The 24,381-nt window shown below is 39.3% G+C and overlaps 1 protein-coding gene across 1 annotated transcript; it reads right to left on the minus strand.

Annotated features, from left to right (window-relative positions):
• Nucleotides 1-588: 588 nt before the first annotated feature.
• On the minus strand, nucleotides 589-23,291 carry rnf19a (ring finger protein 19A, RBR E3 ubiquitin protein ligase). Its single transcript, XM_007547791.2, has 10 exons — nucleotides 23,143-23,291; nucleotides 13,493-14,349; nucleotides 9,036-9,244; nucleotides 8,237-8,381; nucleotides 7,432-7,594; nucleotides 6,626-6,740; nucleotides 6,296-6,454; nucleotides 5,352-5,571; nucleotides 4,627-4,770; nucleotides 589-3,878 (listed from the first exon to the last, which is right to left on the minus strand). The coding sequence occupies exons 2-10, from the start codon at nucleotides 14,083-14,085 to the stop codon at nucleotides 3,107-3,109; spliced, it is 2,520 nt and encodes an 839-aa protein (XP_007547853.1). The 5' UTR covers nucleotides 14,086-14,349; nucleotides 23,143-23,291; the 3' UTR covers nucleotides 589-3,106.
• Between the last annotated feature and the right edge of the window lie 1,090 nt (nucleotides 23,292-24,381).

Raw genomic sequence — 24,381 nt, forward strand, 5'->3', positions numbered from 1 at the left:
TTGAATAATGTACAAAAATCTTTGCCTTTTTCTACAGAAAACTTGGCATGTTGTTGAAAATACTATGAAAACAGTTCTGATTAGTATTGAAGCGAAGCTGTCTAAAAAAATTCAAACTCTGAAAGTAAGATCTTTTTAAAATATTCTCATTTCCTACTTTAAACAGGAGGGATTTCAAATCATCACTACAAGAACATGTAACTCTATACAACACGATGTGCCACATCTTTTATTTCATTTTTTTTTCTTTGATTAAAAATAATCCCTTCCAATTTAAATGAATAAACTCAGCTCTTTCTGGAATGTTTTTTTTTTGTTATCATGGAATGTAAAAGCATGTACTGTATGTAAATAACTGAATACAAATGTAAATAAACGACAGTATGACTGCTGTTTCTTCTTGTAATTTTCCTTTTACAACTTTTAAGCAACACATGCCTTTCTCAAAAAGTAAAAAGAAAAATTCCACAAAGGGAAACTATATTAAGAATAAACAAGAAATTAAACATGGTTAAATGTGGATTGCTGGAAAACCTGAAAAACAAAAACTGAGCATCCAAAATGCAAAAACGTTTCGTCAAGAAAATGCTTGATCGAGATTTTTTTAAAATTGTTTTATTGAAGGATATGCATCAACATGCACATTCAGATGCAAGGAGTCAAAATACAGAAGTTTCCAAATAGCATAGGCCTCTTTTCAGCAAAATTAGACAACAAATAATGACACCAGAACTCAAACAGGAAGAGGAATTAAAAGGAAAATAAACTCCGAGGTTCATCGAAAATAAAGAAATTCCTACTCCAACTTTTTAAAGCAGCTCATAAACAGCTGGTTGATTTCGCCTAGAAGAGGTCAGGCTGCAAAACTCGAGATGTAGCTTTAGTGTCACTTTGGAGGAAATGCATTTAATGCCAACATGGTGGTTATTATATTTTTTTTTACATAAACTTTGATGGCTTCAAGGGAACATTTTAAAACCTCAAACCAATCAAATAATTTGGTATAATCGGGGTTAGTATGGACAAAACATTTGGTCTTTGGTCGGCCAAAACCGCTTGTGTGAGGTTCATAAGATTTTGTCCATTTTAATAATAGGCAGAAAATCATCCAACAATATTTGTATATTTATCACATGAAGACAGGAAGAAATAAGACAAAAACACTATACACACAGGAAATTTTCCCAAGGCACTGTCGGGTGCTGACAAATATAAAATTACTTGCATCAGTCATTTCTGAAAAAGAAAATTAAAAACATAAGAAAAAAAAAGCCTGCTGGTAAAGTACACTCAAAGTTCAGATTCAGAAAGTTTCATTTGGATTTAAACAAAAAAAAAAACAAAAAAAAACAAAAAAACAATTTATCACCAATACTGTACAGTCACTGCAAATATCGAATATTAGGATAAATGTGCTTGGATACAGAAGCAAGTTCTCAATGCACAACATGAGTTCAAATAAAGTTCAGGCGTTTCCACAGAGGAAACTTCAGCTCAGACGGTATAGTTGTCTAAAAAGCTTATTTCATTATTGCAAACATAGTTTGGTTGAATCGAAGTCATTTTATTACAACAAGCCCTGTAATTTGTAAGAAATGCTACACGTTTGTGTGTAAAAAATAGGGCTCTGTTCTGTGTAGAATATATGATTTAAGAAACTGCATTAAATTAATGTGTTTATGGTTCAACTGTACGTTGAACATGTAGTGAAATCTGGTAAATCAGCAGAGACACAGCTGTCCTGTTCACCAGTGCAGATAGGAAACCATGAAGGGGAAGAAAGCACGAAGCTGGCTGGCTTCAGTCCAGAATATCTAAACATAAAAATCTGGATTCGTGACAAAAATCATTCGGTTACACCAACAAATTCGGATCAAAGACCAATTTTTCCCCAAAGCTTAACATAAAAATAAGCAAATATGTAAAACAGAAACATGAGTCGCATCTTAAACAAAAGCAAATATATAATTTTTCTAATGTCTGATGATTCTGGAAAATATAGGAGGCTACTGTATCATCTGGTCCCACCGTTAAACTCGAGTCTCTAACAATCCTGAGGGAATCCAAGAGTAAACTGGAAACACCGGATCATTCTTTGATTACCATAAAAGAAAAGAAAAAAAAGCTTTCTGCAGACTAAATATGAAAACATTTAGGTTTCATGATAGCAGCTTAGATTACTTACTCCAACCAGCATCAGGAAAGCTAGAGATGTCCCGATCGAGGCTTTTTCAAATGATTAAAATCAATTCCTGATATACGTTGTTGGTCAGGGATTATGTCCGTTTCCAAGGTCATTTTATTTTTTATTCCTACATTCCCATGCACTGGATTTTGGTTATCCAACACCAACAATCTAAATGTTTTTTTTTTACCCTTTTCTCTCCTGTTTGTCATATTTTCCACTCTGTGCTCAACAGGCCGATTTGTGGACAAAAAGTGGCTCAGAAAGCAGCTGAAACATTAAACAAAACTCACTAAATGTTACAGCGATAAAAGCAAACCGCTACATTTTTCATGAACCTTTTCAGCAAGTCTGTTTGCAAACGACTGAAGTGGAAACTTATAAAAATGTTACTGGCTGAAAAATCTCCAATTAGAAATATCATAGCTAAGTAAATAAACCAAAACATCATCAGCCTGACCAAGGAGATGACAAATGCAACTTTGTGCTAAAATAACAACAGGTTTCGAACTTTAAAAAAAAAAAAAAAAAAAGGATATCCTGGATGTTAAAAAGGGGGACAATCTCCTGGTTGGAACATCCTCACACACTGGTTTTAGGAAACCATTCTGACATGAAGGAACTGTCCGTTCTATGCCGATCGTCACAGATCTGCAGAATCTCACAAAGCTCAAAGCCTGCTTCAAACATGTTCATGTACATTCAAATCTACTTGCAAACAAGCACACTGCTCTGAAAACTGGCTGAAACTTCTGGAAACCAGAAGTCCAGGCCATTTTCTACACTTCCAGCCTCCTTCCTTCTCACCTTCTGTTACTAAACAGCTTCACTTTGCATCCGTAACCCTGATTTCTCCTAAATTTGATGGTAAAGCTAACAGAGTTTGCAGCGGTCGCACAGTGTGAGGACGGGGAAGCGTCTTCAGATGTCTGTCTGTATGCAGCGCTTCCTGGCGGGGCTCACCGGCAGCGCGGCAGAGTTTCTGCTGGTTTCTTTAACGAACTCCTCCGGTTCCGCGTTTTCTCCGGCGCTCTCCTCGCTGATGTACAGGAACGTCGCGCTGCACCTGTCTTTCGGTGAGGCGGGTGGGGATGAGGCCAGCAGGCGGTGGGCGAGGGCGGCGTGGCCGCTCTGAGGGGGCAGCTGCTCCAGGCGGTCGTGCTCCACCTCGGGTAGAGGTGTGATGGTGGGCTGGTGGGGCGGAGGGTCCGTCTGGGCGGGTTTAGCGGTTTCGGGGTCCGAGCAGCTGAGCTCGGACGAGAAGTGGCTGCAGTGCGAGTCGGCCACCGAGGGGAGGCTGCCGCTCAGAGACGGAGAATCCAGCTCGGAGGAGTTGGCGCTCCGCTGCTCCAGGAGCTGAGAGTCGATGTCGCCCTGCGTCTCGTTCACTCTTCTGTCTCCTCTGCTGCCGCCGCCGCTGCTCGCTCTCCTCCAGAGCTTACTTTTGCACTTTTTGCCCGTGGTAGCGGCGGTGGGCTCCTTGGACCAAGAGGCAGAGGGGCCACACTGGTTGCCAGGCTGCCCGCAGCTGCACGCGGAGGGACACGTGCACACGCATCCATCGGCGCCAGCAGCTTTGATGGCGGCTGAGCCGCTGCTGCAGCTGGCCTCATCCATGCTGCTGCTGGCGCTGCAGTGCCTCACCTTGTCCTGCTTGGACTCGGAGTCCGCAGGAGCCTCCAGGCTGCCATCTCTGCAAAACAAATGCCACATTTAACGGATCTACGCATTTCACACAAAGTAAAATGGAATGGAAATTGTTGGCTCAATTTGACGATTTCACTTGTGGCTGCAGCTCACGATCGTTTTCTGAGGATTTTCGATTGCTATGCTTGATCTGTTACTTATTTTCTGGATAGCAAAAGCTGCTAAAAAAAGGAGATTTATTTAAAATCCCACCATTTGAGTAGTTCCAGATAGAACATATTTACAGACAAAGAAGGTGTTTTTCTTTATCAAAATGTATATAATCTTTGTACAGTTTTGTCTTAGTGTCTCCTGTTCTTTCAACAAATGTCCTGTTTTAGAGTCTAGATACTAAAGCTAATCGCTTACTAAATTAGTTGACAATTATTTTAATTACAATTAATACAATTCAAGCCCCGATTTCACTTCCTTTTCTTATGTTATTGTGCTGTCAAAATCCTGACAGATGTTTCACGGTAGGAAAAAAATATATATTTTTGGTCATTTCTTCTGATTCATTAAAAGTATGTGTGATACAACCTGGGGTGTCATTTTGGTAGATTTCCAGCACAGTTACATTTTTCCTTTGATTTTATTTGAGTTGGATGACTAGAAAATAATCAAAAAAATTTTTAAGAATACAGTTTGAAAAACAGAACAAGCTCCAAACTAGTTCCAGCTCACACACTCCCCAGCCACTAATAACGTGTGTGAGCAGCTGCTCGCTGCGGGACGAGTGTGAACTGAATGCTAACCTTTCCAGCGGCATGTAAGCGTTGAGGATGGAGCCGGCCATGGCCTTGGTGCTGGCGTTGTCGCTCATCGTCCCCAGACTGACGGTGGCCGACTCGCCGCTCAAGCTGCAGCGCTCCTTCTGGACGTCGGCCTGCACTTCCATCCTGGAGGAAACAAACAATTAATTCAAACTAATTATTACACTGCAAAAACACAAAATCTCAGCAAGTATTTTTGGTCTAGTTTCTAGCGTAAGAATCTTAGTACACTTGAAGTGAGACAAAGCGAAATTACATGCAACTTTACAGCAAGAAATAGGAGCTTGTTTTAAGTCAATAAATCTGTGGTATTGATGACATCGTTCTCGTTTCGCTGGCAAATTATTTCACTTATAACCAATACTTTTTTCCTCCTGAATATTAAGGAATTTCCTTCTTAATATTCAGGAGGAAAATTCTTGCCACCTCCCTGCTGAAAATAGCAAGAAATAATTATTTTTGAAAGTTAGTATGCTTGAAATGAGACAAAACAAAGGCATTTGTCCTAGACGCTAGATTTTGTGTCTTTCCATTGCTTAGAACACGACTATGGAAAAGAACCACGATTAGTGTCTAAAAAAAGCCCTGAAACTGGAAAAACAAGACGCATTATTCCCACGTCATATGCTTCGGCTATTAAGCCGTCGCTAATGTCATTAAAGGAGGCATCTTAACAACGAAGGGAGCGTCCAGCTCCAGCGTTTTACCGGTTGTAGCAGCTGCCGGACAGGCTGCCCGTGATGCTGGTTCCGGCGAGCGCCGTGGTGCTGGCGTTGTCGCTCATGTTGTCCCGCTGAGCGGAGCTCACACCGCAGCGCTCCATGTGGCTCCCGCTGACGCTGAGGCTCAGGCCGGTCAGGCCGCCGACGCTTGCGCCGTCGCCGAGGCTCGGGTTGTTGAGCCGAGTTTCCGCCACAGACGTCGTGTCTGGGAGGGAGATTTGTTTAGTTATAGAGCAGTTTGAGGAAAAAAAGTAACACGTACTGAGTTAGCTGCAGTAAACCCAAATATTCTATGACTTTGTGGGTAAGACAGAAAGTGCATGAAATCTTGACAAAAATCAGACGGATGCAAACATTTAACTCATGTTTAACACTTATTGTTCTAAAACTATTTCCAAAAACTGCCATTGTGATGTTTAATACAACTCTGTGTCTCCTCTCTCACGCTCAACAGCTCAAAGGGAAACCTAAGCCAGCTCAGCCTCACACACCCAAATACTTGTCCTGACCAAGCCCAGGACAAATATTTGCAACACAACATGAGCGCTGGTAAAAACAACTGCTGATTTAAGTAAACCAAACACACACACACACAAACGTTGTGCTTCAAGCTAAATGCATTCCAGCAGCTTTCAAATACCTCTTTTTTATCACATGTATGAAAATACCTAGGTTCATCTCCAAGTAAAGTTTTCCAAATTTAGGCTTTTAATCAAACGTTAGATTGCACTTTATTGCAAAACTGTGCAATTTCACCGACTTTATTCAAGCACTTGAATACATTTAATTGGAATTCAAGCATTTTCAAGGAACCTTACAAACCCAGTGTCAAGGTTTTTCCCTGTAATTTTTGGCTAGTTGTTGAGAACTTTAGAATTGCTGTTACTTCTTGAGATTTCCATCCTTTTTAGTATTTAGGAGATTCTCACCTGTGGCCACTGCCCCAGTGCCGATGTTGTCATTTTCGTCATCGAACTCGATTCGAACCCCTTTCCCGTTACCGGCGGAAACGCCACAGCCTCCGCTCCGACACAGAGAGATCGGGACGACGCCGTAGACGTACGCGAGCATGATGGGAACGCCGATACCTGAGACGCACAGGAAACAGATGGAGTAAACATTTCCTTTCTATATCAGCGAAAGCAGAGATTCAGGAAAAAAATAAATATAGTTTCACCCAGTTACTGGAAGCTCTTGATTTACTATGAATGTCAAGACAACTTGTGTAACAAAGAAAGAGAAGAAAGGTGATCTCTTACCAACAGTGACTGCAGCAACCACAGGAGACACAATGACCGACAGCGTCACGCCTCCAGCGATCACCAAGTTCCTCTTGTGTTTCGAGATGTCCTTTCCTTCGTAGCGATTATGTATCTGATGAGGCAAATTGTTGAGCGGGATAAGTGTTTCGTTTCGTACAGCTACAATTTTTTTTAGTACAGCAATTTCATTCAAATAAAGGAACGTACACAACATATATTAACTGCACTCTGTAATATTTAAAGAATTTACTTCTGTGAATTTAGGTGATTCTGATTTGCTGCCATTTAAAAGCCCAACATTTATTTTCACAGAAAATTAGAGTATGAGAGTATATAGTATCGTTTTTCACAATGTAGCACTTTTCTTGTCACTTTCACTGATTTTTCCTCAACTCTACACAGATTGTTTCTCCAGCAAGGATTTTTGTTTTTTATTTAATTAAATTAAATTACTAAAATACATACACTTTTTGATGATAAGCATTATACTTATGGACATAAATACACATTCTCAGCATAGTGTCTGTTTAGAGTAAAACAGACGAGGAGAAGTGACACGATAGTCATTTTTAACCAGGAGATAACTTTGGGGCCTAAAAAACGCACAACCACCCATCTACTTTGACCTCTTTATCTGGATTTCGACAACCGAACCTCCAGTATGGATTTTTACTCTTCTCTTTCTCCCTCCTGATTCTGACAAACTCACGGATCAAGCACACTATTTTTAGGTCAGACTTAAAGCAGTAATTACTACACTAGAGATCTGTGAATAAATAAACCGGTGCTAGGGAAGTTCTCACCCTTCTGCCCACATAGACTGGGATCCCGATGATCATGGCTGGGATGGCGATGCCGGCAATCAGAGCGATTCCCACCGGCGCTCCCACCAACGTCCCGAGCTGCCAGAGGATTTTCTTCTTCCTGCTCCACGGCTTCTTCCCCCAGAATGTGCAACCCGACGGACTGAGAAGACAGCGGAGAGGAAACGGTCTGTTAGATCTCCAAGAGAAAAACTGTACACATTATTACTGTAGACAAAAAAATAAAATAAAATATATCCTTAGAAATCCTGGTCCAGGATGGGGATTTAAATCTGGCTCTAAAAATGAATGTTTCGGAAAATTCCTCCAAGGAGAAACCCCAAACTCTGCACTGTTGACGTACATGCATATAAACTTGAGGACATTTGAAAGGAACAAGGACAACAAGTTCTGCAGGAGCCTGTTAATGATCCGTCGCTTTAAACTGTGTGCTTTGAAACAGGAAAACATCTTAACAACACAGGACAGTTTGCACCGAGGACCAGGGCCGACAAACACCGACTCAAAGGTCAAAAAAGCTGAGTTTCTTCTTCATATATCCACCACTAAATGCAGGAAAAACACTAAATGTTTTCCACTAAAGCGAAAGAGCAAAGAGTAAAACACCAAATGTGAAACCGACAAATCTTCTGCTCGTCAGCATAAGTACAGAAATGACTGACTAGGTGACAGGACAGGTTTTGGTGTTGATGACAACAACAGATAATAAGAGAAACTAAGCTAATAACGCAGAACCTCGACAACAAAGCGGTGAATGTTACAACCGTGGCGTCACGCGGCTCACCTCAAGTAGTGAAGGTCAGAAATCTCCTTCATGCAGAGCCAGCAGAACTCGCAGCCGCAGACGGCGCAGGTCATGTGGTTGCAGCTCCCATCGTTCATCTTGATGATGTAAGCAGAGCAGCGAGGGCACGGCTTGATGTCATCACCTGCAACGGATGGTTAAAGGAGAAACAAACCAGAATGTGATGGAGGTCATAGACCGTTCCTGTTACTGCAAACTCGTTTATATGTCAACAAAATAAAATGATGTAAACATCTAGACAATCTGTGACACTGAAGGTATATGTGATATTTAAGAATGTGCGATTCTTTCATCAAAGTAAATAAGGAAACCAAGGCAAAAAAACAAGGGAGACTGTTGAGCATAATGGCAACAATTATGTCAACAAAAACCAGGACTGACTAAACAGAGACAGAAGCTCATTTCCTTTATGTAGGAGGGTCCAGGAAGCATCTTTTACCCCCCCACCGACTAATGAGGCCAAAGTGAACGAAGTATCAAACTAGGAGAGGCTGACAAGGTTAGACCCTCTGAACAACACAATTACTGTGAAATCTTCTAAACTTTCCTTTTGATTAATGTTTTTTGTTTTTTTTGCATTTTTGAAAGCATGACTGATGTTTTTTGCTCCTGATGTGATCTAAAGGATTTGTCCCAGGTGATCAAATCCACTTTAGAACCACCGTCAGACTCATAAAACTTTATTTCATAAGCGAACGGGTCGGTGAAGAGGTAGCAAACCCGGCTACGGAGAAACTTTGAAACCAAGTAAGACTTAGTGACCAATCGTCCTTCATACCAGCTGCTCCGCTCTCCTGGCTGTAGCTGAGGGACGACGACCTGAAGTTCCTGAGCCGCAGGCTGTGGGCCCGCTGCTGCCGCGCCGTGTCGCATGTCTGGTTGGGATGCCACAGCTGTTTGCAGTGGTAGCAGAACTCTGTGCCGCAGCCGTCACGGCCGCAGGTGATCTTTGGACAGCTGGCACAGCCGAAAGCAATGACGGCATACCTGGAGGAGGGGAAAAAATAGGAGCAGAATGCTGGTTTAGAGATGTGAACCTGGACTGTATTAATGAGCATCTACTGCAGGAGATTTGTGTTCATTTTATTTCAGTTTTTAAGATTTAAAACAAAGAAAAACATAACATCTTAAAAGGCGTTTAGTTTCCAACCTAGTGATGAGAGAAAAAAAAAATAAACGTCGCTGATAATTTTTGTCATTTTGTTGTGGAAATTCAATGCAGGATTTATTCTATGCAACAACAACAACAACAGCAAAAACTTCTGCCTTTTCAAAAGATTTAAATTAGTTGGTTCTGCTCTAATTTAGCCAAATATCAAGAGGTATTGCGGAAGGTCAAAAGAGTTCCAGGTTGCAGACCAATGAGCTACAACTACAAGATTTATCCACCCATTCTTATAATTCAAAAATTACAAGTAAACAAAACCAAAAGTAGATTGCAGTTGGAGCTGCTTTAAATAAACTATTTTCCATCTATGATGACTGAAAAAGCTAGCAGCTGTTTTCCTGAGCTTCCTCATTCTAAAAGTGAGTAAAAAACAACACAGACAATAAAGATACTATAAAAATTTAACTATATAAAATTAAATAAGGTCATTATGCTAATTTACCACTCTATCTTGGGTTAGAGTCATGGCAAATGGAGATGAAACATAAAAACAAAAGATGAAATTTGCAAATTGCCCAAAAGGCAAAGTCAACATTCAACCAATAAAACAAAGTTTTTTTTCCCCCAACTTCTCATGATAAACTTTTTGAAATACAATTCAGCTGAATAAGGAACAAGCTATTCTCCTCCTGACTCATCTAGTCAAGTTATACATTTAAACGGAACATTTTCATAATTATGGTTAAATGTGACCTCAAAGATTTCCCTAAAATTTTCCAGTTTTAGCTACCTTTTTCTTCAGAGGAAATTAACAGATTGACTTGGGAGGAAATAAAACTGAAAACGCAGAAAAAAAAAGGTTAGAAAATCAGAACAATACTTATTATGACGTATGCCGTTCTTTTTAAACGTACAAACCCCCATGCTGTACATATTTAACAGCTGAAGTTGTACGTCAGAACGTATGGCTAAAAAAAGAAAAGAAAAAAAAAAGCCAGTCCAGACAGTTTCCAAACTAACACTTCAGTGTGCAAACTGATGACATATTGTATAAAAGCTGATTTCCAAATGGACGTTTTGACGTCTTCACTTCCCCGTGTTTCCCCACGCACTTCTCAGCAAGCAAACCCGACTCCTGGGAAGTTTTAATTCCTACTCTGTTCATCCAACCTCATACTGGGACAGGAAGCTCCAGAGACCCACACTGGAAACATATTGACACCTTCAAGGTGATAAGCTGAGGGAGGCAATGTTCAGTAAAAGTGATTTTGAAAGTTCAAATGTTTGCAGTTGAGTCGCTGCAGGAAATAAAATATTCCGCACAAGTGAAAGGCAGCTGGACAGAGTACAGTGATCGAAATAAAACTTTTTATACCGACCATAAAACCCTTCCTTTCAGACATTTCCACATTTGCAGTTATGATTCTCTGTGTATTTAAGGCACATTTTTCCACAGAGGTCAGGCTATGAATATGAAACTTGGAAAAACTGCAGGCAAGAAGAAAGAAGCTGGTTGGATGATGAATCGATAAAGAAATGGATATATAGATGAACGCAATGGCAGAACGAAGAACGAAGAGACTGATGGACGAATAGATGAAAACAAGTACTGACAGGGGGCGACAGATGGATTCGGAGGATCTTTTAAATAAAAAAAAAAAAAAAAGCTGAAGGCCCTTTGCTTTTTTTTTTAACCAGATTCTTATCATGCAGTAAGTAAAGCAGGGAGCAAAGCCAGGAAAATATAAATATTTTCCACATCCATCAAGATCTGGAAAACACTTGAACCACATTTGATCCCTTTCCTGACTTGTAAAGCTGCACAGGATCCCTGCCACCAACATCTGCTAACATTACATTGCTGCTAAAAGAGTTACTGGTGTCATTTGACACTGTAGCAACAAACAATTAATTAATATTAGTAAAACACATATATAAATTTATATTTATTCATTTTATTTATGGTTTCAGTTTTGTGTGGCTTTTATTTCTTTTTTTTAATAGTTTGTTTTTCTTCTGGTTCTTGTGTTTTAGTTGAAAAAGGTCTCTAAACAAATACATTATCATTTATCGCAATAATTTCTGGAACCATTTGTCGTCCAGCTAAAATTTGTTAATGTGACAAGCCTCATCATTTGTTTAAAAGATAATTATGCCAAATAATTCCACTCTAATTGCAAGCTAAAATAAGTTTAAGCTTGAAAACAAATCTGATTATCAACATAAAAACAGAAAATCGGCACCAATGCAACGCTGTAACAAAACAAAAGTGGAAGCACATCAGGATCTAAAACTAGGCAAACTTTAACTTTGCTACAAATAAAGAATTTATCACTCGAAAAACTAGTTCAGCTAACGAACAACGCCTTAAACACCTTTAAACCACAATTATGTAACAGCAACAGATACGGAGCTGATAGTTTGGCAGTGGGTCAAATCAGTTATTTGGGATTGAGAGCATCATTTCAGCTGCTGATGCAGCAAATCCAGCATAGAGAGTAAATTCAGGTTAATGGGGAAATCAATACAAAGACGTGAAGTTTCTGGAACAAATCAAACACAGCAGCCATGTGTGGTGCAGAGGTGCATTGTGTGTCGAGTGGCTGCCATGGCCTAACAGTACGGTGTTTTGTGATGAAGCCGAGAGAGCAAGAAAACAGGGTCAGCAGGTCGGTGTTGGTCATTGTGAGTAAACTGTTGAATCCCTCCTGGCTCCAAACTGACCTGAACATAAACTGACATGAACTCTGACCTCCTCCAGCAGCTGAAGCAGAAAGCACCGAACCTCTTCTTTTATTTGGTGAAGTCTGAAATACCTAGTGTAAAAGTTTTATGATTTTACATTCAACTACGTCTTTCATTTGTTTTTCTTTCCACGTTTAAGGTGATTTTATACGTCACAGTGACACTCAGGGTTCTGTGCATTAATGATGATCAGCAACAAAACCATGAATTGAATTTGCGTTTCTGACGTCTATTTTTACCTTTCGTATTCTCCCACAGTCTAAAACAATGGGACAGATTCACGTCAGCAGAATGATAGTAAGCACTTCCTGTTCAAATCTCTCTTGGATGACTCATTTCACTTACAAAAACAAAACGGCTGTATTGAAACCGAAGTTTAAACCAAGCACGAGTGCAGACACTGGGGTTGATTTTTACGGAGCAAAATCAGACCCGAAGTCTTGATTTTTAGCTTTCTTTTTGTTTAAGTATTAGAAAAACATAATTTTGTACTTATTAAATGAGTACAATGTTAGTTTTTAAAAGTATTCACATACAACTTTTTCATATTTCCTCACTTAAGAGCCACAAACTAGAAGGTATAAAATATCGATATTAATGTGACAGATAAACACAATGTAGCAGATTATTGTGGTGCAAAAGGAAAAAAAACTATACGTTTCTTAATTTTTGTTTCAAATAAAGATCTGAAAAGTGTGGAAGGCTGTACAATATGTACCACACTACATATTTGGACGCAATATATTTTAAGTAGCATGCGTGCAAATTCTGCATATTAACATATTTGGCCTGTTGTTTTCCTACCTTTGATGCCAATGCTGATGTATACTTTTAATGACGGAGATGCTAACGCTAGTAACCGTGGAGACGTTACAACTCAGGATGCTTTCCTCCGATGCCCGTAACTTAAATTCTGCGTCATTTATCCTTCATGCAGCTGATTTAGGGACAAACCTTACAGTATTGTTTAGGGATTTTTTTTTTCTCTATTCCGATCAATTTGCAACAAAGCATTCCCACAGCACGATGATGTCAAAAACACGCTTCGTGGCGGTTTCAGGGTGATGTGTTGTTAATTATTCATCACACACTTTTGCACACAGAGGCAGTTTTCTTTTTTTGTAAAGATTTTGAAAAACACGAGTCATTTCCCTCTCACTTCACAATTCTGCACTAAATGCTTATTAATCACATCAAATTCCAATGAAATCAAATGAAGTCTGTGGCTATAAAGTGACAAACTGGAAAAAAGTTTGAATACTTTTGTGAGGCACTGTATACATATATTAAAATTAAATGGAAAATGTGTGATAAAGAGACTGTTTGATGCTGATTGGTGTTTTTCTGAGCAGACCATGTGATCTCACCGCCTTCCATCTTACCCGCAGTCAGGAGCAGGACACCAGCGACAGTCCGGCTCGGCCACCAGCCACCGCCTCAGCATGAACTCCTCGTATTTCTCCATGAGGGCTCGGTCTCCCAGGATCATCTGGATGTCGTGGGGGTTGAAGCGCTCCGAGCACTCGGGGCAGGTGATGTTGACGCGGGACTCGGAGATCTCAATGCGCAGGTACTGGCGCAGGCAGTCTGCGCAGGAGCGGTGGTGGCAGGTCATGATGTCCGGGAAGCGATCCCGGGTGTGGCGAAGCAGGCACAGCGGGCATTCCAGCAGGTCCGACGAAGACCCCGTCCCTGCCGACGTGGACGCCACGTCCGACGGAGGCTGGGCGGAGACTTTGTCGACGCCGGCCTCGGGCTGCACGCTTTCGACACTGACCACGCCGTCCGCTCCGGACGACAGAGTCCTGGACTTCCGCTTGGAGTCCCGTTCGGGTCGGAGTCTGCGTCCGAAGAACGAGTGGAGGGACAGACGTCGCTTTTTGGGATTCTTTCTGACCGAGGGGAGGCTAACGGAGGACGCAGCGGAGTGCAGGTCTCGCTCTGAGCCTGTGCTGCCATGCTGCAGGCTGCTCATGGCGCCAGAAGAGGCGCTACCGGTGCTTCACTTAGAAATCACCACATGAGGTGAGGAGGGGGTGAAAGGAAGGATAAATCAAAAAAAAAAATGCAAAGAGATCCAAGAGACAGGATGCCCAGCGAGGGGAGCAGCACGACTTGAGCTACGACATGATGGCAGGAAGAGGAAAACAAATCAGTAAGGCGCTCCACTGCTTCAGATCACAGCAGCTGCAGACGGGTGTTGAGGTCGAGATGATGAGGCCTTGGTTTGCACACGGGCCTGGAAGAAAGAAAAACACAAATTCAGCATGATGAAAAAACTAACAAATATTAGGACTTTTACTATGAGTTCTAGGCTACATTCACACAGCGGTCTGATCTGACTGATGCTGCAGTCTGATTTCTTTATTTTTCTTTTGTTCATACTACTAATTAAACCCGACCACAACAAGACTTCTGTGTGAACGGTTTACGACCCAAAGCGACCCGCAGAAGAAGAATGTTGGCAAAGCAGCAACATCGTTTATAAAAGTAATGATGAATGGAGCCGTTTATGGATTGACTTTAAAGTTTACTCGACAATGGGAGCCGACGGTTTCATAACAACACGAAGGAAGCTAATAAAAAGAAAGTACAGCTAATAGCGATGGCATTTTGTAGAGAACTGACTGCAATTTCTGCAGAGAAGTCTGTTTAGATGTGTAGTCAAAGCAAGGACTGTTTTGATTGTGACGTAACGCGCTTCAGTGACACACACTTCTTTCATAAGTTCATAATTATGTTTTTCAGACATTGTTTTCGTCCTGATTTACCGCATCTGGCTTTTTTCTGCTGCAGAGTTATGACACAACAATAAATATAACATATATAACATAAAAGCCTAATAAAACATAAACATTCAGACTGCAGGCGCAATTGGATGCGTAACTGACTCAGTATCAAATATAGAAGTGGCAAAATCAGATTTTTTTCTTTCTTTTTGTTTTTTAATTGGGCAATTCGCACTGTTGTGAAAAAGTCAGATATAGGTCTCATGGGGGCAAAAAAAAAGTGGATTTGGGTCGCTTTTGCCTGCGGTGTGAACATAGCCTTATTTCTGAAGTTAGTCCTCCTTACTTTGTTTTAACAGTGAAAGAGAGAGAGAGAGAGAGAGAGAGATAGCTTTATAAATTTAAAAACTACATTGATTTCAGTTGTGCTTCAGCTCCACAAAGTAAACCGGAGGCATCATTTTGGAGAAAAATCCCCAGCGAGCTAAGAGGTGACTAAATAACCACTGCAAATCCAATCTGAGGCAGCAGTTTTACAAGCCAGAAAACCTCATTCTGACTGGCTGTGGCTTTTCAGCACTCACAACGGATTGTAGGTAGAAGCAAGATGTCTGCTTCAAAGCTGCAGGTCAACTGTAAAATAAATAAATAAATAAATAACAAAAAACAAGCTTTCAGCTGCACAGCCTCAAGATACATTCGGTTTGGTGCCATGACTCTTTTCATTCGGTGCTGAATCGACTTTCTGAAAGCTTATGAGGGGCATCTGGGTCATTTATCATAATGCACTGGACTGCCTCTGTAAAAACACTTAGAAGCAAGTACAGTGAAAGTCTACAGTTTTAAGGGGAAAAGGCATGAATGCATCCAAGTCTGACCACATTTTGGAGATGTAGTACTGGAGTCACAGACTGCTTTTAGCTGCAGTATAGTTCTTTCCCTGCTGAGCTGCAAGTAATTTGAAAGGAAAAGTGAAAGCCAGGCAAAAATAGAATTACATTTGAGTCTCTTCTCATTGGCAGAATTATAAAACGGTAACAGTCATTAAGAAAAATGGTCAAAAATATTGGGATGTGATATTATCTAGACAATAGTTTTCATTGTCTGAATGGCAACAAGCGAGTTGAATAATGAAAAATACAATATTTTTCTTATTAGTGAACATATCATGATTAAGTCCTAACTAAATTGTCAATGCAGGTAAATATAGTGCTTAGACGGAAATCAGGACTTCCTAAATTTGGTCAAAGTTGGCTAAAGTTTACGAAAAGCTAGGAATCAGAAAGTACTTAAAAATATCCACAATGTAACAGTAAGATCTAAAAATTTGCATCACTTTTTGCAAAGGCTGGTTTTCCCCAAACAAACTTAAAACCTCCTCAAAAGTACCGAAACAGATAAATATTTTCCTTTCCACCACAGTGCCCAACAGCAACACGTTCACTAAAAACCCAACATTTTTAAGTGAACTTTAAAACTACACAGGGAAGTGATGCTATAACACTATAATTCAACTTTATAACAAACCATTTTGGCTTGTCAGATGAACCGAAAAACCTTTGTGTAAGCAGGAGGAAGCTTTAACAAGGGAGAAAAAGTAATTTCAACCAACCTTAATGTGAAATTGCAATGTAGTGGTGTAATTAAACTGGAAAGTCCTGCCTATGCGATGTAGAAAGACTGAGTGGGACTTTCCATGTGGCTGAGGTCAGAGGGTGTCTGTGCTTCCAGGTCTGTGGCGCTCAGGGGGAATCACACACTAACACAGTTCGTACATCGGGATGGTGTCCCAGTTCTTCAGACGAGACCCCGTGGGTAAAAAGTTTGCCGTAGCAGAATAAACACTTTCAATCTGCTGCAAACTCTTAAAAATATATATAAATAATTAAATAAATCACACTTTTGCTAGGCAGTGTTATGACTAATGCCGTTTCCAAGCACAATGTTTCCGCTGGGGAATCAAGTCAGTCTAAGGTCACACTATAATTTGTGAGTCAAAATGGAAGGGGGAAAATAGTAATAAAGTAAGTCATGTGGAGAGGCAGTGGTAATGGTTTTAACAAGTATAGCACTTAGCACCACACTGCAATAACACACTGGCACCGGCGAAGCAATAAACAAAATATTCCCCCCAATCCCCCCGTTTTTTTTTTTGTTTTTGTTTTTTTTGAACCTTCGCTCTGCAACAGACAATTAAGATGCTCAGCCAACCAGCAGTGAGACATTTAACACGACTGCACACTTGGACATCAAGCAGCGCCTTGAAGACGCCGGTTATCTGAGATTATTTATAAACCTTAAAAAGAATGTGACCATACCCAGTCACACAACCATAACTGAATGTTAACATTCACATTCCTCCACAGTGTTTCTTCCACTTCCCACTGCCAAAGTAAATACAAGTAGGCAACAATAAACCTGTTCTCATTGCGGTTTCAAACTATATGCATGTGTTGAACTGAACAACTTCAGAGTTTGGAACCAATCTAAAAAAAAAAAAAAGTGTCAGGACGGCTAATTGGACAACTATGCATCTTGCCAAGTCACCACCAAAAGGAAAATCATTTCTGTGCTGCTGAGTTGCACCAGGTGATCGACTGCTAAAAAAAAATCGACCCTGACCACTGGAAAAAAAAAAATCTAATCAGTAGATACACAAGACCAGGCGCTACCATGTCGTACTAACAGCAACACTGTTTGGTGTGGATGCTGTTACGAAGGGAAGAGGATGCAATGTTAGCTTCTTCCAATACCAGTGAGAGTTGGCTTAGAATGAAGTCAGAGGAAACAGACATAAAAAGCTATTAAAAACTATTTTTCACCTGCCCTTTGTAGGTCATTCAAGCTGAAGAGAACAAGAGAGAGAGCAAGACTTTTAGTAGAAAACAGGAAGGCTGAATCTTTGAGCTTTCAGCATTTTTCTGTCATGAACATACTTCATTTGGAAAAGCTAGCAGCCTTAAAAAATTCTGTCTTAAGGTAAGGATCAATATTCTCTAGGGAAGACGGAAACATTGTCAACTATTAATCAATTTCTTATAGCGACGTGATGTCACCTCTAATCCCAATATGAACAGATAACCACTAACAGAAGGTAATCTAGAAGAAACTATTCTGAACACTGCTTTTAGATCTTATATCATTCCTGCAGAGAAATTGGAACTGGCAAAAAGTGGGGAAAAGGGGTAAGTGTTTTATATATATAAAACCTAAACTGAACACAAAGTTCTCATCTGGCGGATCTGCCTGCACGTTTACTGACACCACAGCTTTCTCCTCACAATCAAAGAGTTTTGGTTGCATCTTTGAAAGTCCCTTTTGTAAGCAGAAGGTAAACAACAGGACATCCGAGGCATTTAAAGGATGTCAGAAAACAAGAATCAGCTCCGATAGTCATAAGAAGCAGCATGCCGATACGTGCCGTCACAATAAATAACAGTATGTGGTTGTCAAAGTGAAACTGAACTCCTTCAACTCTAAGTGAGTTAGAGATGGCAAAGGTATTTACAACATGTTTCTACACGTTAGACAAATGTCACAATAGTTGTGTCATTTTAACAGACAAACTATCATTGATCTGTCATTTCCTGTAGGATTGCTTCAGAGTTCCTCAATTTACTTCTTGTTTTTTCAAGACATTTTCCAGTTGGAGTGTCCTTCAAAACACCATATTTAGGACCAGGTGTTCTGCTAGATTAATCTGTGATTTTCTTTGCATAATAAAGCAGCTAAAAGTTCGGGTCCAGTTTTAAGGAGAAAACAGTGAAAGTTTCTCCAGTTGACAAAATTTGTTACAATTGAAACTCACCAGGATCAACTATGACTGGAAATGTCCGTCTAAAAATGTTCCTTGGCCGCCTTCGTCACGTACGCTAATTTCCGGTGACATTCCGTGTTGAGGACAGATTTCCTGATTATGACAATGCTTCCAGTTCTTTTGGCTTCGGACCAAGGGACAGCCCAGAAACTTGACTAAAACTCATTTCTTAAATATAACCTTGTTTACTAAGCACACTGAGAAAATGGCAGTCCTTCCCAGTGCAGCGGATATTCACTTAAGAACGCATGAAGAAATAAGAACAGCGTAATCTTGTACGCTCAAGGATCTCCAGGACTCATCAGTCATACGTTTACCCATATACCTTGATGTATCTTTAGCTTGAGTATTTTCAGGAATAGTGTGGCATTAAACAAAGAGAGGGAACAGCCGATACAGAAGCAAATGCCTCAGATGCTCCTCTGAGTATTGTTTACTAAACAGGAAGATAGCAGAAGGCAGAGTGAGGTACTTTTCCACTTCGTCTGGGATACGATGATGAGCCCCAAAGTCTGTGCATAAATAGGTATCAAAGCCTATTAAAAGAATTTACATCGTAATCAGCAATTTAACCATCTCCATTTAACAACTCAGACAACAAAGAAATACCTTTCAATTTGAAGGAAAGGGCATAAAGAGAAATGGTTCAACTAATGAGCAAACTGGAGTTCACAAAGGCTCTCCGTCCATTTCAATACTTTTACTTCTCTCTAATGAGTACTGTTTTACGGGTTTGTAATTTAGGACCTTGTGTGACAATTAATTTGATTAACTTTAAGACGTTCTAAAACTGCATCAAAAAAGAAAATCTTTAAAGAAAGCATCCACACTGATGTCATGTTTTAAAGAAAACTGCAAATAAGTCTGTTTACAAGACATGCAATTAAGTCACACACAAAGCAAAAACGGGAGAGAAGGAGCCACATATTTACTTCACACGCAAAATGAGGAAGCCTGACACTCCCAGCTGCTATAAAGCTTGTCAGCTACTTTTTTTTTTCTTATTAGCTCCTCTAGCAAATTATCTGATCAAATTTACCACTTCTACTCAATTTAAACAAATAAAACCAAGCTAGAGTATGTTTTTAAAACCAGCCATTTCATAGCCATCTACCTTAAACTTTTTTTGACTTTGGTTTTACATCCAGTGCTTTGCTTTCTGCTCTTGTTGTGGTCCTTGATCTCTCACCAATGCTCTGCTCCCAATTGGTTCGTTTCTGCGCTTTGTTGGGATCACAAACCAGCAAGCTGAATTTCAGGCAGTCAGGGCGGTCTTCTCTGAACCGAAAGTTGAAAACCTAAATGCACAACTACAAACCGACTTTGGATTTTGGCAAGTCTAAGAAAAGTGATTGGGACAACTTCCACGACGCCTGGTGTTGTCCAAAACTCCTGAGAAACTGACGCACCTCGGACGCTAAAACAACACTTTTGCACTGTGTTGTTTGTACTCATTAAAATGAAGATATTTTTTCTGCACTTGGCTTCCTCCTCACTTTCTGAAGGCAGCATAACACACAAGACTCAGATGTTGCAACAAAAGTGCTAAGAAGAGTCAATGGTTTGTTGACAAAGGCGGCAGGAAACAAAGCCTTCAATGAATGCAGCCACTTAAGCACACTTGAGATCATACAATGTTTCAGGGAACTGGGTGTTGGACACCATTTATGTACAGAACGCACGCAAGTGGGGAAAAAGTAACGAGGGAAAAGTCAATTTGCAGACCAATGAATGTCATCCTATGGGAGGTTTCTAAACGCAGATACGTGAAAAAGACCAATAAAACGTCATTTGAGATTTTTAAAAAGTACTCAAATGTGCAATGACACAATGTACAACTTTAGATTGAAGTATCGAAATGGGCCAGACATCGTCACCAGCAGATACTTCAGCACTTAAAACGGTTTGAGCCACATTTTTAAAGAAATATGCAGAATATTTTTACGGTAGGCTAACAGTGCCAGTAGTTTTAGTTTCATAGATACAATGTTGGTGTATTCCATTATTGCATTGTCTATTGGAGGTCAAAAGTAAGATTTAGAAAACTGATTGTAAACCACCAGAAGAAATCCAGAAATATCTCAAGGTTAGCCAAAATAGGGCTGTGCAATTTGACAAATTTATGTTTTAAATCTTATTTTGGCATCATCCCATCACAAAAATAATGTAACCCAAAAAAAAAAAAAAAAAAAGTGTCAAGGTGTCAAATTGCTGTTGTTTAAGGGCAACAACAGCAATGTGCTTCCAATATTGAAGTGTAATATAGTATTCAATAATCGATTTCTCCCGAGAGACTTCATGAAAATCGTGAGATTTCCCAGACGTTCACATGTGATAGTAATCTAAATAACAAAACAGGAAAAGACACTGCTTAGGCTATAAAGATCTAAGTGTATGAAGAAAGAATGTCTTGCTGGCTTTAAAAATGCTGTCATGTAGCATTTTATAATACGTGTTTACACATGTTTAACACTCGCTAAGACAGGCAGTCATCTAGTTGAGAAATCAGCACTCGCCACAACCTGCAAAGTCATTTGCAGAATTCAAATTAAAGTTAAAGCGGATTAGCAAGCATTTTGCAAATCAATTCCTTCTCCAGCATCTAATATTAGATGCTGGATCTAATATTAGATCCAGCATCTGTATCTGACATTAGAGTCCCAATGTCAGATACATCAAGACCTATTCAATGTAAAATAAAAATATTTAGCAAATTCTCATTCTCTAGAGTAAGAAGGTACTCCATCAACAAATATACTCATAGATCTAAAATATCAAGTGTATTTTCAATGCATTTGAATCTACATATTACTTTTATTTTCTCTTGTGTTATAAATATTTTTGAGATAACCTTTAAAGTCCAGGAACATGCACACTGTCCGTGAATGTTGATCATAACATGCTCTTCTCGCATGCTCGGAATAACAGAAATACACAGAAACTGACAGAGGTCAGTTTTGGAGACAACAAATCTGGAGAGACTGGTCCCTGTTGACAAGCAAAAATAAAGTCTGTCTGCTTGTAAGAGAGTGAGTTTGGTCTCTTTTCACAGCCCAGGAATCTTGTATTCATCTGCGACAGAACTGTTGTCTCCCTTTCGATTACAGAGAAGATTAAAGGACTTTGTCTAATACTTTTCCTGTTTCAAATCAAAATATGCTTTTCGTCCCTTTGACCACAATCTTATTTATATAAACAAAAAGGACAATCTTTCTCCAAAACAAGAGAAAATAGCAACACTCAAAATGTCCCATTGGGGTAGGAAATTCAATCAGTGATAAAAATGCTAGAAAACCTCTAAACAATCAGCTGTTTCCCCCATTGATTAGCTCTGATACTGAAATGATTAAAGACTTTGATTATCTTTTTCGTACCTAAAGATTTCCTGCATCAAAACAATAATCCCCCATGAGTTTGGTTTTTAAATGCATCAACCGTTCAAAGTGGTGCAGATAAAAATTTAATAAAATCAGTTGGTTTAAATTACTATCTCCATCAAGAAACCTGTAGCACATTTTATTATTTCTTCTAAATGTTATAGTATTAACACAAAAGAAAAAAAATCACTATCTATAAAAATCTGTATTGCAGCTTCAGACTATTAGAGAAAAAGGGACACAAACACTGTAAGGGTAGTAAAACAACTGTCCTGCCTCTGTTGATTTTAACCAGTGGATATGTTATTAACTACTGGAAATTATTCAACTGATCATGCAAACGGATCAGAGTCAGCTTAAATATATTTGCAATGAATCGATCATGTAATTTTGACAGTGTTTGCATGGTTTACATTAACTCTAAATGAAGCGCCACAAAACTGATGTAATGATGCATATATTAGATATAAAGCGGCACTGCACAATGCCTTTTTCAGCGAGATGATGGGCGACAATATGTAATATTTCAGAAATAGTGACTATGTATTTTATTACTATTTTATTACAAAGCAATTACAGCTGGAATGCCGTGCAGTCGTGTCTCTGAAAATCAAACACTGAGAACTGGAAAGAATCTAAACTACAACAAAATTACTATATAGCGAGAGTATGAGTACAGCAGTATTGAAATAAAAAAAATAAAAAGACCTAATGTCTTAATGTTATTAATGAAATGGAACTATTGTTTACACTTCTCAGCCTGCTAACAGAACCGACAACAGATTTTTAGCAGGAAGCTAACATTGACTAACTTTGACCGTCCGAAGAGTTGCTCCTGCTAAAGAGCTCTACGGCAATGTAACACCATAAAAGACGGTAAATTATCGAATTAATCTAATCGTGTTACTCACGAACTATAATGATAATATAATTATTAGGAGGTTATAATTATTACTTTCTGAGACAGAGTTGAATTTGAAGAAAAAACGGACATGCTAACTAAGCTAGCTTCTAAACAGCCATCGGAGAGGAGGAAGTTCTTACGTGGGTGATACTAACTAAATTTGAGCTAACTTAGACGTTAAAGCCCATTTTGATTTCACACTTACTGTTTTATTCCGTCCTGTTTCAAATTACTTCCCCACAGAGGAGCGTCCGGCGGTCGCCATTACACAGTCAGGCTTGGTGCGAAATGTGTAACACAAAACTTCAGCCAAGGTACATTCCCCGAGTCCGCTGTCATCAAGCAACGTAACAAGCTGACATAATTCGGTCACTTCCGGTTGGAAACAGTCTTTTCAAAATAAAGTAAAAACTAGCTTAGCTTGGAAAAGTTTAGTTCATGTCATAACATTCAGCTCTGGAAAAAAAATGAAAAGAGCCACATTGAAAACCTCATGGTTATTCCACCAAATATTGATTTCTGAACTCTTCCTGAGTTAAAACATTAGTATTGTTATTTCTAAATTAATATACTTCTTTTCTTTGGATTGTTTGAGGTCTGAAAGCACTGCATCTTTTTTTGTTATTTTGACCATTTCTCATTTTCTGAAAATAAATATTAATACTTTGCTTGGAATTTCAGTTCATAGAATTTTCAAATATATGTTTGAGTAGAATGTTCATTTTACTCAAACATATATCTATGAAAAGTAAAATCTGAGAAACTGATCATTTTAAGTGGTCTCTTAATTTTTTCCAGAGCTGCATATGATGTTGGGGTCTTCTAATCCAGGCCTTGAGGGCCGGTGTTCTGCAACTTTTAGACATATCCCTGGTTCAACACATCTCAAATAACAGAATTAACTCCTCAGTGTAGTCAAGTTTTCCAGAGTGCTGATAATGACCTGATTATTTGACTCAGGTGTAGTGAAGCGGAGTAATCTAAAACCTGCAGGACAAAAATGGATGAGGAATAAATTAGGAAGTCCACGTGTATTTCAATTTAAAATGACTAAAAGTGCATTATAAGTGTAGTATACTATGCACTATCTTTACTACTATCCATCCACCACCATAATATAGTGGTGGAGGGATGGTATAGTTTAATGAAATATTATCGTTGCTAAAATGTTTGATATTTGTGTTAAAGAGATTGAAGGTTAGCATACTTTTCAAAGGAAATATAATTTGTTTTAAAAATAAATGCACTTGGAAACATGGGTGTGTGCATGCAGGATGTACATTGTGTGCTAGTTTTCTTTTCTTTTTTTGGTGTGTGTAAATGTGTTAATAACTGATCAATAAAAATGCATTTTAGACGCATCTGCAAAGAATCTATAAACTAAATCAAATTGTGCGCTTTTATTTGTGAGACAATTTGCTAAAGCGGATAAGGTTTTCCTACT

The sequence above is a fragment of the Poecilia formosa genome, unplaced genomic scaffold (genome assembly GCF_000485575.1).
Source record: "Poecilia formosa unplaced genomic scaffold, Poecilia_formosa-5.1.2 Scaffold21, whole genome shotgun sequence".
Lineage (NCBI taxonomy): Eukaryota > Metazoa > Chordata > Actinopteri > Cyprinodontiformes > Poeciliidae > Poecilia > Poecilia formosa.